The sequence below is a fragment of the Neltuma alba genome, unplaced genomic scaffold (genome assembly GCF_004799145.2).
Source record: "Neltuma alba isolate B1F8T4 unplaced genomic scaffold, ASM479914v2 tig00007733_pilon, whole genome shotgun sequence".
NCBI classification, from domain to species: Eukaryota; Viridiplantae; Streptophyta; class Magnoliopsida; order Fabales; family Fabaceae; genus Neltuma; species Neltuma alba.
Genome location: NW_021634855.1, coordinates 1 through 13,154, shown reverse-complemented (window position 1 = coordinate 13,154; position 13,154 = coordinate 1). Strand labels below are relative to the sequence as shown.

The following is a 13,154-nucleotide window of genomic DNA, read 5'->3' as shown; positions in this document are numbered from 1 at the left end:
TTGACTGTTAAATATTCATTTTCATTTCTGTCCTGTCCAAACATTCTGTAAAAGGAAAACAGAAAACTCTAGCGTCCCTGATTTTGGCAGCTACTTCTTCTAAAAAAATAAAATCCATCAGATGTTCCTTAATTACAATGATTTGTATAAATCACAAAAAATTGATCATCAATGTATAAAATTATTGAATAATCAAGGACTAATTAATTAATCAAGCAAAGTTAACAATGTCAATCTGACTTATCAGTCTCTTTCTTCCCTGCAAGAATCATTGAAATCTGCAAGCCTCTGCTGAATGCCTGGTTGAAAAGTAAACGTGTTTGGAACTCTGAAACAAATGGGAACCATGAAAGAATGGCTGTTGGCATGAAAAGTAATAATCCCATCACATATTCATATGCTCTGGATAGCTCTTTCACCGAAAACCACAGTTTTGCTCCTTTCAAGAATCCTTTGCACGCTTGAGCAATCTTCACAGTAGAAACGAAAAAAGAATCTCGGGTTTATAATCCATAAAGTACTCACGGATAGGCATTATTTATATCTGCCATGCAAATATATCATGTCTGCGCTGAACAATTGTGCGCGCGCGTTTGTTCAAATATATTACTAGAAATTAAGGTATCCATATACTAAATGCCACATGAGGATAATGAGAATCATATTATCAGCATATACTAGCTTATTGAAACAAGCATATATCAGAAACGGTCTTCTAGGGTTTGATCCTAAAACTGACACGTATCCACGGGTTTGAATAAAAAAGTGGTATGTCTTGACCTGGTGCATGAATTCTGAAGGTGAAGAAGAAACTTATTGTCATAGTTCACAATTTTCGGACTTAATAGTAACCTAGCCTTTGGTACTTTTGAGGGAGAGAAAACTACTAGTATCTAGTATATTTACGGTGGGAGGAGTGGGGTCGCTCCTAATATAACATCATCATCTTGTGGGAATGAACTCAAACAGAAAATGAAGTAATTATTTCCCTGATTTTGAAAAGAGATATGTCAAATAATAAATAAAAGCAAAAAGGTAGTCTTAGTATTTCTCAGAACATGCAGAAGTTTAAACTTACCAGAATAATGGCCCATCCAGAAGGCATGAAGGCAAGAATTGCAGCAAACAAATCTGCTATGGTGAGCCCACATACCACAAATAACACAGTCATGACTGACAAGAAGCCAAGAAAGAGGAGTGCCTTCAGAATACGAAACATAAGCTGAAAGTCGGTGCCAAATCTTCGTCTACCCATTGATACCATCTGATGAACACAACGGATTAGTACAAACAACAGCAAATATAATGCATGCGTAGGGAAGGAAAATAACCTAAATTGTAAGACGGCTGAATAATAGCGGACATGGCATTTGCATTTCATTGGAAACGACTATTTTACATCTAAAGTTAAACTAAAGAAAATCAATTAATCAAGATTAACTAAATATTGTAACCAGACAATACACTATCGTAGGAAGTCAAAAAAGCATGGTCTTCAATGCCATCTGTCAATATATATGGGTAGCATTCACATACCTTTAGCACGATAAGAACAGTTACCAAAACTGCCCAAGAAAGTCCAAACACCTAAGAGGAAAACAAAAGGTAGTAAGATGTTGCCATAATGCTAGCTATTATTATCACTAATATAACAGGATAACGCATGAATGAGTTCAAAGTATCAGTACCAGCAAACTCTTGCTGTGATGAGCTATATCCAAGTGATAGACAATTCCATACTGGTACAAAAAGAAGCGAAATGCAAGTATTATCTCCATTGCTTTCCCCCTCCAATTTGAGTATTTCAGGTGTTCATTCTCTTCCTCCCACCAAGATTCCCAACTTTTGTCAGGTGGGATGCCAATACCACCACGATTTCCCATCCACCTTTTCCAATCTGTCCAATCATCTACTGTTTTTTGCCAATCAAACCCTGAGGGATTGAACAAGAAGGGAGCAAACAGCCAGGAAACAGCCAAGAACCACATTGAGATTGTAATGAACAAATAAAGATGTGAACTGCGATATGACTGCCCATAAACTTCATAAACAATCAAGAGTATAAGAATTTCCAAGCCCTTCACAAAGTGACTTCGGGAGTACATCCTGTAGTTGTCAGCAAACTTCGCATGAAATACAACAAAACCACGACCTGTTGGCCTATACTTTGAGCCTCCATGCAAGAGTGTTCTTCCATAGTAATGTGCTTTTGTTCCAAGCTGGAAGGTAAAGAACACAGAGGCCAGCTGCAGCTGCATGATGACAAAATCACCCAAGGCAGTGCGAAAACCCTTCTCCAAGCCAATTTCCATAACCATGGGCAGCACCAACAGTATGCCCAACTGAACTAATGACTGTGTCGCCAAGGCCTCTTCAAGGGCTTTACTCTGTTCTATGTTTGGACTTTGAAGAATTTCTCTCTCAACCCCACTCAAAACCATATATAAACGTCCATATAAGAACACGTATACAGTCAACACAGTTACCTGAAAGGAAATATATTCCTTCACAATACAGCCATAAATTTAATCTCATTTCAGATAACAAATGCAGGATTCTAAGGTGACAGTGACATTGTCCAGATATCCAGCTCATATAGTCATTATAGAATAACTGGATTGAATATCATAGCTATAATCACAGAGAATCCGTTACAAGTCATAAATTGGTCTATTTCTACACTTTTTCTTATTTCAATTTTTCGTCCTCAGAAACTAATGTTTACTAAGAGAAGAAGCCTTCTATCATGTATGGAAAAGAGAATGCAGTCTAAAATCAGTAAAAGTTCATTCTCCGTGTGTGTGTGGGGTTGGCAACAGCTGTTATTGTCTAAAAATTAAAAAAAAAAAAAGCTATCCACCGTCAAGACAATATCAGCAATAGATTGGTTACCATGCTACTGAAATAGAAACCAACTGTTGTGAAGTAGAATGACAACATCCTGAAGAAATCAAATCGTCTTCCAAGTCGATATACATCACGGCTAAGTGTTTGTTCTCCATTCCCATTGGCCACCTTAGCCTCAAATAGTGAGATCTGATTCATGCCCACATCACGCCCTTTACCAACTTGGATGTACTCATGGTGTGTGATAAATCCATTACGTAGAGTTGAATTGTATCCTATGGATATTAGCACAGTTAGTCAACAAGTTCTATCAATCATCCAGTCATTTTCTGCACAAACCTTAAAGTACCTGCAAAAACGTCCTCGCTCAAGTTTATTACTCTTGAAGCTTTGCTTATGCCACCTCTTGTTATGTGGAAGATTCTGTCAAATATATCTGGATGACCGTAGTGGAATCTCACCCTGCAACAGGGAGCATCACCGAATGAATCATTCAACTGAAGTAGGCAAATAAAATTTTACTATACATGAGAGAGGGGAAAAAGAAAAAAAAAGACTGAAATTTTGAGTTAAAGACAAAATAATTTCTAGATCTATTATTGATTATAACCTTGGTTGTGTTTACCACGATTCCTAACTCGATCAATGGTGGGGCTTACTATAGCACCTCAAATTAATGTTACAGCTTAAATTAGTAATACCCTCCAACCATTGACTCCTAGACAACAATATTCACACTAGAAACTCTGTTTCAGCCGGTAACGTGAAACAAGGCAAACAGCCCATTCTTAAAGCAATGAAGGGGCCAAAACTGATTTTTAAGTTAATGACGTTCCATTTTTATAGAAATATGGGTGCTGGAATCGTTACAGGTATTAGATATGGTAGCTTTCTTTTGCCCCCAAAATATAGGGCCAGATAAAACAATATTTATTAAATAAATAATGTCTTATGATACACACAAATTCCTGGTTGGCACAGGAAAAAAAAAAAATCCTAAAACAATAAACATAGATAACCAATCTCATATGATTCTAACAAACAAAATAATACGGTGAGTTTTTTAATAAAATCTTGAAGTTCACATGCATCTAATAAAGTCAATCACGATATTACAGGAAATCAAAGTATATACTAGTTTGGTTCTAGTTGTTGAGATATTAGTATTTAATTTGTCAGTATTAATTTTGGAATACCAAAGGAGGCAGAGGTACAGGTGCTTTGCCAATTCAAGAACAAACCACTTGGGACTAACCTTAGAGGATTTGCTAAAATTCGCTGGCCAATGGTCACAAAGCTGGTCTCCTGGTTTGACATGAACCAAGCAAGTGATGAAACACTGCAAAACAACAATTATAAGCTCGCACATGAGGTTCATTGCTATAAGTGCTTTTTAAAAAAATGATCATACAATCTAATTAAGTCAAATTTAATAATTTGATACTGTTACCAGGTTTACCTTCCAGTAAAGATATGCTCCCTCAGACCCAATATGGTAGGTCTTCGGTGCCCACTGTGACTTTTATGGAATTCCTCCAGTACATTTCTCATTTTAAAAGCTTCTTCATAGTAATTATCCTTGGAGGAAGAAAAAATGGAAAAAAAAAGAAAATAAATTATAGTGATTATATTTCAACGGATCCAAATGAATAATGCTTTTTCCACAACCATTGTAGTCATAGCTGTGAACAACTCATATACATGGCCTGAGTTCAGAAAGTATGTGAAGTTGCACAAATTTGTGAAAGCAACAATTGTTTAAGACGCATTACTCATCCTTGTAGGCCAAAAAATTGAAAAAGCAAAAAAGCATATTCGTATTTGATTAATTTTTTAGGGAAAAAAGCAACCTGGTTCATGTCTATGGCCTGCAGAGCTTCTCCACGAGTAAATATAATGGCATGGTTCTGGTTTTCAGGCTTCCCTTCACCAATTTCTGTCGGAGAACCCGGAAGCTTGATGCGATATATTTCCTAGTAATGAAGCACAGAAGCATTTGCATTAGAAAGTTATCCTTCAAAACAAGAACATTGACGTTGAAAGTTGTTTATCAACCACTGAGTATATTTTGATCTCGACTTGTGCATGCATCCAGCAACATTTGTTCGACAAACTATAGTCTGGCTTTCCGATGTGTGAAATAGAAATCTTACTGGAAAATCAAACTTATCTTCTATATACGTTGACGAGTAACTGAATGAAGTTTTGTTAAGTAGTAATAAACACTACTAGTATACGGGATGCATATTGCTTCTAGTAAAAAATAAATAAATAAATAAAATGCAAGAAACGTAAAATTCTAAGACATCTAAGGGTAGGATCTACACATAAAGGATACGTATTAATGCAAAAGCGAGAAATCTCAGCTACAGACAATTGTTACAAATAAATACACAGGTGTAATAGTCTTTTTGTATTCAGTTCCTTAGATCCTTGAATAGTTCCATCCGGTTTCACTTCCAAAATTATTGATGGAAGTCCATTTCCATGGAGGCCCAATTCTCATGTACCAGACTAACAAATATTTGACTTCAACTCTCACTTCCACTTCCACCCCCCCAACTTTCATCATAGCACCAAACGGGGCCTAAGTTTCTCGTAATCCGGAAAATCAAGCTCAAAACCCCTAAAGCATGTCGGAGTTATAACTTACGAATTAAAAAAAATATTTTTGATACCTCTAATAGCTTCAGCCTTTGGTCCTTTTAATGCACATACATTAAATAACACATTTTAAATACATATGATGGTTGGATGCCCCGAAGGGACATTAAATATACATAATTGTTGACAGTCACATTTTCATCAAGTTTGTTGTTCATTTCTCTTCATAATCGCTGACTTTTATCTTCGTTGACTGTTCTGCGAGGCGTCCGTAAGGTACTAAGGTTTACTCCGTTTCAGAAGGTTCGTTGTTTTTTAATCTGATCTAACTAACTTAATTATTCATTCCTCGCATTGTTGGATTGGTTCGATTGAATCTGATTGGCAAACGTTCTGTGGCCAACGTTCCCTACATTCCTCATGTAAGCTGCTTTTCTTCGTATGCTCAATAATAAGAAAAACAGAGCCTCGACGTCGAGCTATGTTTTTCAGCATGGGATAATATATTACATCTTTCTGAGCAAAGCCTATGATCTCGTTTAGTTCTGTGAACACATATTGTTTTTGCTCTGGTCGATGAGGACTCTTCTGTGTCAGCCATCCAACAAAAAACCATTTGTTCCGCACCATGAAAGCGGACAACCAGTCCCCTCTGATGATCAAGGAGCAATAAGAACAACTATGGTGATATTTAGCATCAGAGGGTACTGATTTTATTCAAGATTGAGGAAAGGAGGAGTTTTACAGAAGAAACTGCTGAAACTGCTGCATCAGACCCAAAGTTCAGAGCTTGGGATAAAGAATAAATTACTAATGTCATGGGTGGTAAACTCCATGACAACAGACCCAGAGTTCAGAACTTGGGTGAAGAGAATAAATTAATAATGCCATGGATGGTGAACTCCACGGCAACGGACACGGGGAAAGAATCGTGATGTTTGAGACTGCAAAAGAAGACTGCAGAATGGGACTCTAGTCTTATTCTAAAGTGGAGAACTCTGCAGCCTTGATCCAGATCAAATGTGTCTTGGTGGATCTGAAACAGGGAGACGCTGCTGAGAATAGGTTGAAAACTGATTGATGACTTCTGTTTGAGTCATATACTTCTCATGAAACAATCAGATGATCTGATCGAGGACATGATGACTAGTTATTAGGTTTCGTACGCTTCAATTTAACTTACAGACATATAAGTTCAGCACTTATTTGCCACAGGAATCGGTTTTGAACCTGCAAAACTTCTGTTTGAGTCATATACTTCTCAGGAAACAATCAGATGATCTGATCGAGGACATGATGACTAGTTATTAGGTTTCGTACGCTTCAATTTAACTTACAGACATATACGTTCAACACTTATTTTCCACAGGAATCGGTTTTGAACCTGCAAAATCTATTTTCTTTGATCTAAAACTTCATTCTGGGAGGAGAAAGATTTATTATTTGTTGAGCGTTTCTCTCTTAGGTGACTTCAATAACTCCTAAAAGTAATTTTGTTTTCACCCTTGGCATTTTAGGTAATTTTTTGTATTTTATTTGGACCCTGCCTGTACACTTTCCTAACAGATGCTACTTTGATAAGGTATTACAACACCTTGGTCAACTACGTGCAATTGCGACATGACCTTTGAAATGTATGATGAAATCAGGGGAGTATTAGGGCTACACACCCACTCCCTCACCGAAGAACGGTACGACTTGTAGGCAAACCAAAAGAGTATCAGTGCATGTGGACCGGGATATACTGGGAGTGGGAACTACAAAACATTGAACAAAAAGCCACTACACCACGCAACAAGCTCATGTCAACAAATTGAGATCCTAGGCAAACGGTTTCGTCAGCTTCATTTCCAATTTTTGTGATGACTTCTCAATAATCACATGCTCCCTCCTCTTTTTATGGAAAACTTGTGAATAAATGATGCAGATCAAAAAATTAGTTAAAATTGGTTAAAGACGATAAATATGTATTATGAGTCTCACATTGAAAAATTTCATAAATGCTGTGTGGTTTATAAGTTCAAGGGACTCTTCCTTCTAATAGCTAATTTTTTGGAATTAGACTTTCTCTTTAGGCTTATACTCATAATATTAGTACTTCTATTGAAAGTCGACTTGTCGGAGAGGGCTATCCACGAAGGGTTTTGACTGACAGGAGGCTGAGTGAAGTGCTGTTTTGTGGAGCCGTCGAGGACATCGGCTCTCAATGAGAGTGCATTATTATGAATCCCAAATTAGAAATTTCACAAGTCTTGTGTGGTTTATAAGTTCAAGGAGCTTTCCCTCCTAATAGGCTAGTCTTTTAAGATTAGACTCTCGTTTTGGGTTTATGCTCATCATAATATGTAAAAGTTGTAAGTTTTTTCCCCTAAAAATTACTCTTATTGATGGAGGAGAGAGAGTATAAAGGAGAAAATAAGGAAATTATTAAAATAAAGAGAATGATGCTTCAGGAAATAAGATAATAAATAAATATATTGATATTAAAACAAGTAATTAATGGTGGCAAAATAGGAAACTAACAAAAAATATTTGAAACATCTTGCAAATGTTTCTTATAAATAGGAACAAGGTAGACATGGTAGTTGTTTCTTATAAAAAGGGATGGAGGGAGTATATATATCATTATCAGATTTCACAGTAGATGTTCATCGAATGCAAGTGGATCATGGAATGTTTGAAAAGTTTTTCAAAAAAAAAAAAAAAAAAAAAGCACCTACACAACTAAGCAAGTTAATGGGAGTCTTATAGAAAATATCCATGAAGCAGAAATGCCAATAAAACATCGTAGTAGAATTTTGTTTATACCTCATCATACTTGTCACCTCCCTTGACAAGAACAGAGTAATAAACTTTCTGACTTTTTCCTCCAACAGTTTCCTCCTTCTCATCTACATAAGCAACACGAAGAGCTGGATTCCTGCATGGCATTTATATTATTGAAGAGGAAGATGCTTAAGATTTTCACATTATACAAGGAATTATCTACATTCAGCAAATCATTATATTTGACTCACGTTAACATCAGGTTGAGAATATTAGTATAGCAGCTTCTGTCTCGAACATTCTGGGATTTTTTCTGAGAACCATAGATTTGACAAGAAACAACATAGGTGAACTTTAAATCTGCCAGAGCTTGTGCACGGTCTAAATGGACCTTCTTATCGTTTTCACTCATATCCAAGGTTTGGTAGCCATCAAAGATAGCTGCAAAGTGAACAATATGTAGTTCAATAATAAATGTAAAGCTTCGGGCAAGTCTGGGATTTAGATTTGAAACACTCCGCAGAAAACATAAAACTAACCTTTGTCTCCTGCGTATTCCAGGAAGCATTGAAGGTCCAGAGCTTTCCTGTAGTACAACATTCCTCTCACTAGCAAAAAGACCAAAAAAAAAAAAAAAGATGATCACAAGAACTTCATGTATGAATACGTCCAAGACAACATTCAACACAATCTGGACCTGTTCGATAGAGAGTCTGTCCTCTGTATGATGCCCACTGACGAATACACTCCTGCTCATCGATATCATCATATTTACCTTGTAGTTCTTTAAGGCGGTCCCTGAAATTGGTCCATTCATCTGCATTTCATTTATATTAAGCAGTTGTCAGAAGACACCCAAAAGTATGAAAGGAAAACATATAAATAAAAAAATTACCAGGATATATCATCTTTAGGTAGAACAAAACTGATATTCCGTCTTCATTTTCCTTGTTTAGCTCCTCATCAGAATAAAGAACATCTTCTTTGTAATACGGAGTCAGAACACTACAGCGAAACAGGGCAGATAGGTTCCACATCATGTTAGCAAGAATTTAGAAGAAACACAAACACACACACACACACACACACACATTCTTGGGGAGCTCACTACTTTCTGTATTAGGGAATGCAACCATTTGAAAAAACAAGAAATTGGGGAAGACAAGTAGAAGAGCTGCTACAATGAAAAATTGCACTTGAAAACTAAATGGCTCTAATATATTCAGACATACAAAGAACAAAATGGCTCTTGACACTGGCCTTCAAAGAAACAAAACACTTTATCTACAGAGTGGGACATCTTCCTTCTATTTTAATCATGTAATTCATTCTTTTCCCTTCTTTTTGTGAAAGACCACATCAACCCAGAATCCTAAGTTGTTAAGTAAAGGATCATGAATGATTTTTATTAATGTCACCCACTATTTTCCATTTCCATAAACTAGTCCATCACAATGACTAACCTGAAGGATAGCATGTCCCGTACTATGGGAGCCTTTGGCATATTCATAAATAAGGAGTTTGCAAAGAATGTAATACGCCGGCGAGCTTCTAGATTTTGTGGTATATTTATGGCAGATTCCTTGACTGTCAAAAGCAAATGCAGCCTAGTAACCTATAGAGAAGGAAAAAAAGACAAAAGTAAATGCGGAGACACACAAGAATGATTCATGTGATGCGTTGGTTAGGATGAAGTTGTACAGAACACCTTCTCCTTCCCTGATTTGTCCCTTGTAAGATATGTGTCAATGTTAACAAATCTCTGTCCTTTCTTTTCATCATCTACCATATGCTGAGGAGGCGCCTCCAGGATTCTGGGAAGAGCAGAATAAAACCCTCATCATAAAGCTTGAAACAAACTTATCAGTTCAAAGCAAATAAGACATTTTTATGCCAATATATGTTCTTTTCAAACTTACACGTGCCCATCAATCATAACATCCTGTATCATGATTTCTACAATATCCTGCAGGACATTGACTATCTGTGGCTTCAATCCCTCAATTTTGTCATCATCAGATGTTAATAGAGTTAAAAATTTATCCAACTTCTCACTAAGCGAAGGTAAGCCACTCATTTTGAAATCCTTGACAAATGTGCCCTCCTGTATGCTCAGTTCTACTCCATCGCAAATTTGCTTTACCACCCTGTTTCACACATGAAAGAGGTCAGACCGTCATGAGGATCTCTGCGCAGAGAAATGAACACGTGTTTGTCTTATTTTTTTCCTCCCTTCTGGAAATTTTTTTTTTTTTTGGGAGGGGGTGGGGGTTGTGACGTTTGTGCAAACTATTTCTTCCTTACATCCTGTCTTCCTCATCCAACAGAAGGTTTTGTATGATTTCCCTGAGCGTCTCATAACATTCAACAACTGCTGAATACATGTACTCATCATTCCTAATTTTCCTGAACAAATCCTCATCCTCCTTCCCCTTAAAATCTTTTGCCATGTCTACTGCTATAGGAATCTGTCATATATGGAAGAAAGTTCAGAAATATAGGATAGAAAGCCCAATCGATTTTAGTTCTAACAGCAACTCTCATTCAAACCACATACCTTACTAGCAAGCAAGAAAGGAGGCCACTGAATGACAGAAATATCACTTGAACGGTAGGGAACAAGCAGAAGATCCCTATCTCTGGGCAATTAAAAGTCAAAATATATCAGAAGCTTGAAATCCTCACATTTTATGCAAGATGTAGGGAGCAAGCAGCATTTGTACCTATTGCTGATGAGGTCTTCCTCTCTCATAGTATTAATGAACTCATTCCAAACCTGAGAGAAGTATGCGATATTTCTGCGTTCATTTGGTCCTGCCAAACAGATTGTTTGCTTTAGCCACAACAAAAATGGACATTTTAGGTATTCAATCAAAACCAGCAAGAATTTATGAAATGTCAAACATAAATGTAGTACAATGTCCTCTGTTTCAATGTCTTTGTTTCTTTCAGTCAAAAAGCAATGACTAAAAGCATGTGGTACAGCTTCAAATCTGGAGCGCAGCATCCCAAGTGTCCTTATCTAAAGATGCAAAATATGACTAGGAGATTAGTCCACAAAAATCCATCTTATCATTAGAGAATAGAACTTTATTCCTACCTATTATTAGGAGAAAATACCAATTTTTTATTTGGAGAAAAAATAATAGTAACAATGAGTTTCATGACCTAGCTTGTTCTTAAATATGCAAGAATTTTTTCTTTCTTGACAAAAAAAATAGAAAGAGGATTACAGAGTCAAATACTACAATAAATATGCCACTCACCTCACCCAAATGGCTGAAGGCTCCAATAATCCCACCAAATATAGTTGAATAAATGGAATACCATATTTGAGTATCCATAAAATATACCTATATATCAATAAAACATATATTAATTAAATAAGAGAACTTCAGCGATCCGTAATTTAATTTTTTCTCAACTCACCAGGATAATGGGAGCCCATATTGCAATGACAATACACAAATTGTGAGTTTCTGCAACATTTGAAAAATGTGAGTTGATGCTAGCTAAATCCACAGAATATAGAGGTCAGATAAACATTTAAGAATAGATTGCTACCATTGTCTGGAAAGAATTCGTGCCACTGGTAGTTATCAATTGGCATCCCCATGATTAACTTTGTTGGCTCAACAAGGGATATATCTGGGAAAACCAGTTCATTAGTTCTGAGCAAGTAAAATCTACAGAAAATTTCATATGTCCGGAAAAGGCATTTAGTCAACTACAATTACAATTTGATGTGACATTACATACGATGAAAAATATATTCCTGACATTTATATTTACTTTCTTACCGAAGCTCTGGATTTTACCATCAAGCATGTAACAGTGAAGAAAAAGTGTTAGCCAAAGGAACTATGCAGGATAGGGCATTTTGGTTCCAAGGGACATGGTAGCAACTTTCAGTTGATGTGGGCGTAATCTAGAAAGGTGTGTTTTGGCGAGGGGCTATAGGCAGAAAGGTCTTAAGATGCCAATTTAAAAAGAAAGTGTTCATGAAATTGAGAGAAAAAGGGAGAAAAACAATGGATACCAAGGCATTCTTACTCCTAAATTTACCATTTTTATATCCAAAAATCTACTTGTCACTTCCATTCTATTCCAGTCCGTGCTTTCAAGTCTTTCTCTCACACTCTTAATGTGTGTAATAAATAGTATAGACAAATATACAGAATAATTAATTTGTTAGTTATTCTTTATTAATTGTGAGATCATAAAGGGCATGTTCTGAATGCTTTCATTTCCCCCGAATTTATTTCTTTTATAAAATTTTTTCTCCGATATGAGCATATTAAAAAGGTCAATTAAACTGAGCAGACACATAAATGTCCTCTCATAGGAGTGGATATTTTCACTCTCATTTCAACAGCACTTACTAAATCATTGACCAGAACTATAAGTGTAGATGTTCATACTGTTACTCCCACAGTTAAGCTTCAGAACTCTGGGAAGTACCATAATAAAAAAATCTATTCAATGATAGAATTAGCACCTCCACATAGTAGCTGAATGCTAGCTTGCTAATCAGCAGCATGATCCAAAACAGAGTATACCTGCCATATTAAAGGAGTGTCAAGGCAATAGCAAAAGGGAAAGTGGTTATAGAAGCTGCGTGTATGTGCCAGAGATCCAATAATCCATGCTAGTAGTTGATTCAAATGAAAATTTTCCAGGACTTCTTTTTCCACGATTAACGGGAAGTGAATTAACGAAAGACATAATTAAAGGTTTGGAAGTATCAATCTGTACTTCTCTCTCTCTCTGTTTTTTTCCCCTAATAATAGTAGATGATAACATGTAGAAAAGGGCAAAAATGGAAAATAGAAATTGAACTTTCACTTACTTCAGTAGTGATAACATGTTCTCATGCATGCCCCTTCCAATATACAATTTGGGCTGCAGTATGATCAATTTAAGTCAAATAACATTCA

The 13,154-nt window shown here is 36.3% G+C and overlaps 1 protein-coding gene across 1 annotated transcript; it reads right to left on the bottom strand.

The window, feature by feature from the left end:
* Window positions 1-13,134, bottom strand: LOC114753157 (callose synthase 7; the record flags this gene model as incomplete). The annotated part of the gene is made up of 25 exons (XM_028941826.1): window positions 1-470; window positions 1,079-1,264; window positions 1,537-1,587; window positions 1,689-2,486; window positions 2,893-3,122; window positions 3,197-3,309; window positions 4,103-4,186; window positions 4,307-4,425; window positions 4,698-4,820; window positions 8,260-8,371; window positions 8,469-8,658; window positions 8,757-8,825; window positions 8,915-9,034; window positions 9,113-9,222; window positions 9,681-9,832; window positions 9,926-10,031; window positions 10,137-10,364; window positions 10,522-10,685; window positions 10,775-10,856; window positions 10,941-11,239; window positions 11,484-11,570; window positions 11,647-11,696; window positions 11,782-11,862; window positions 12,712-12,776; window positions 13,067-13,134. Coding segments are annotated over 25 exons (3,927 nt in total), but the record flags the coding sequence as incomplete, so codon positions are not given.
* Window positions 13,135-13,154: the final 20 nt, after the last annotated feature.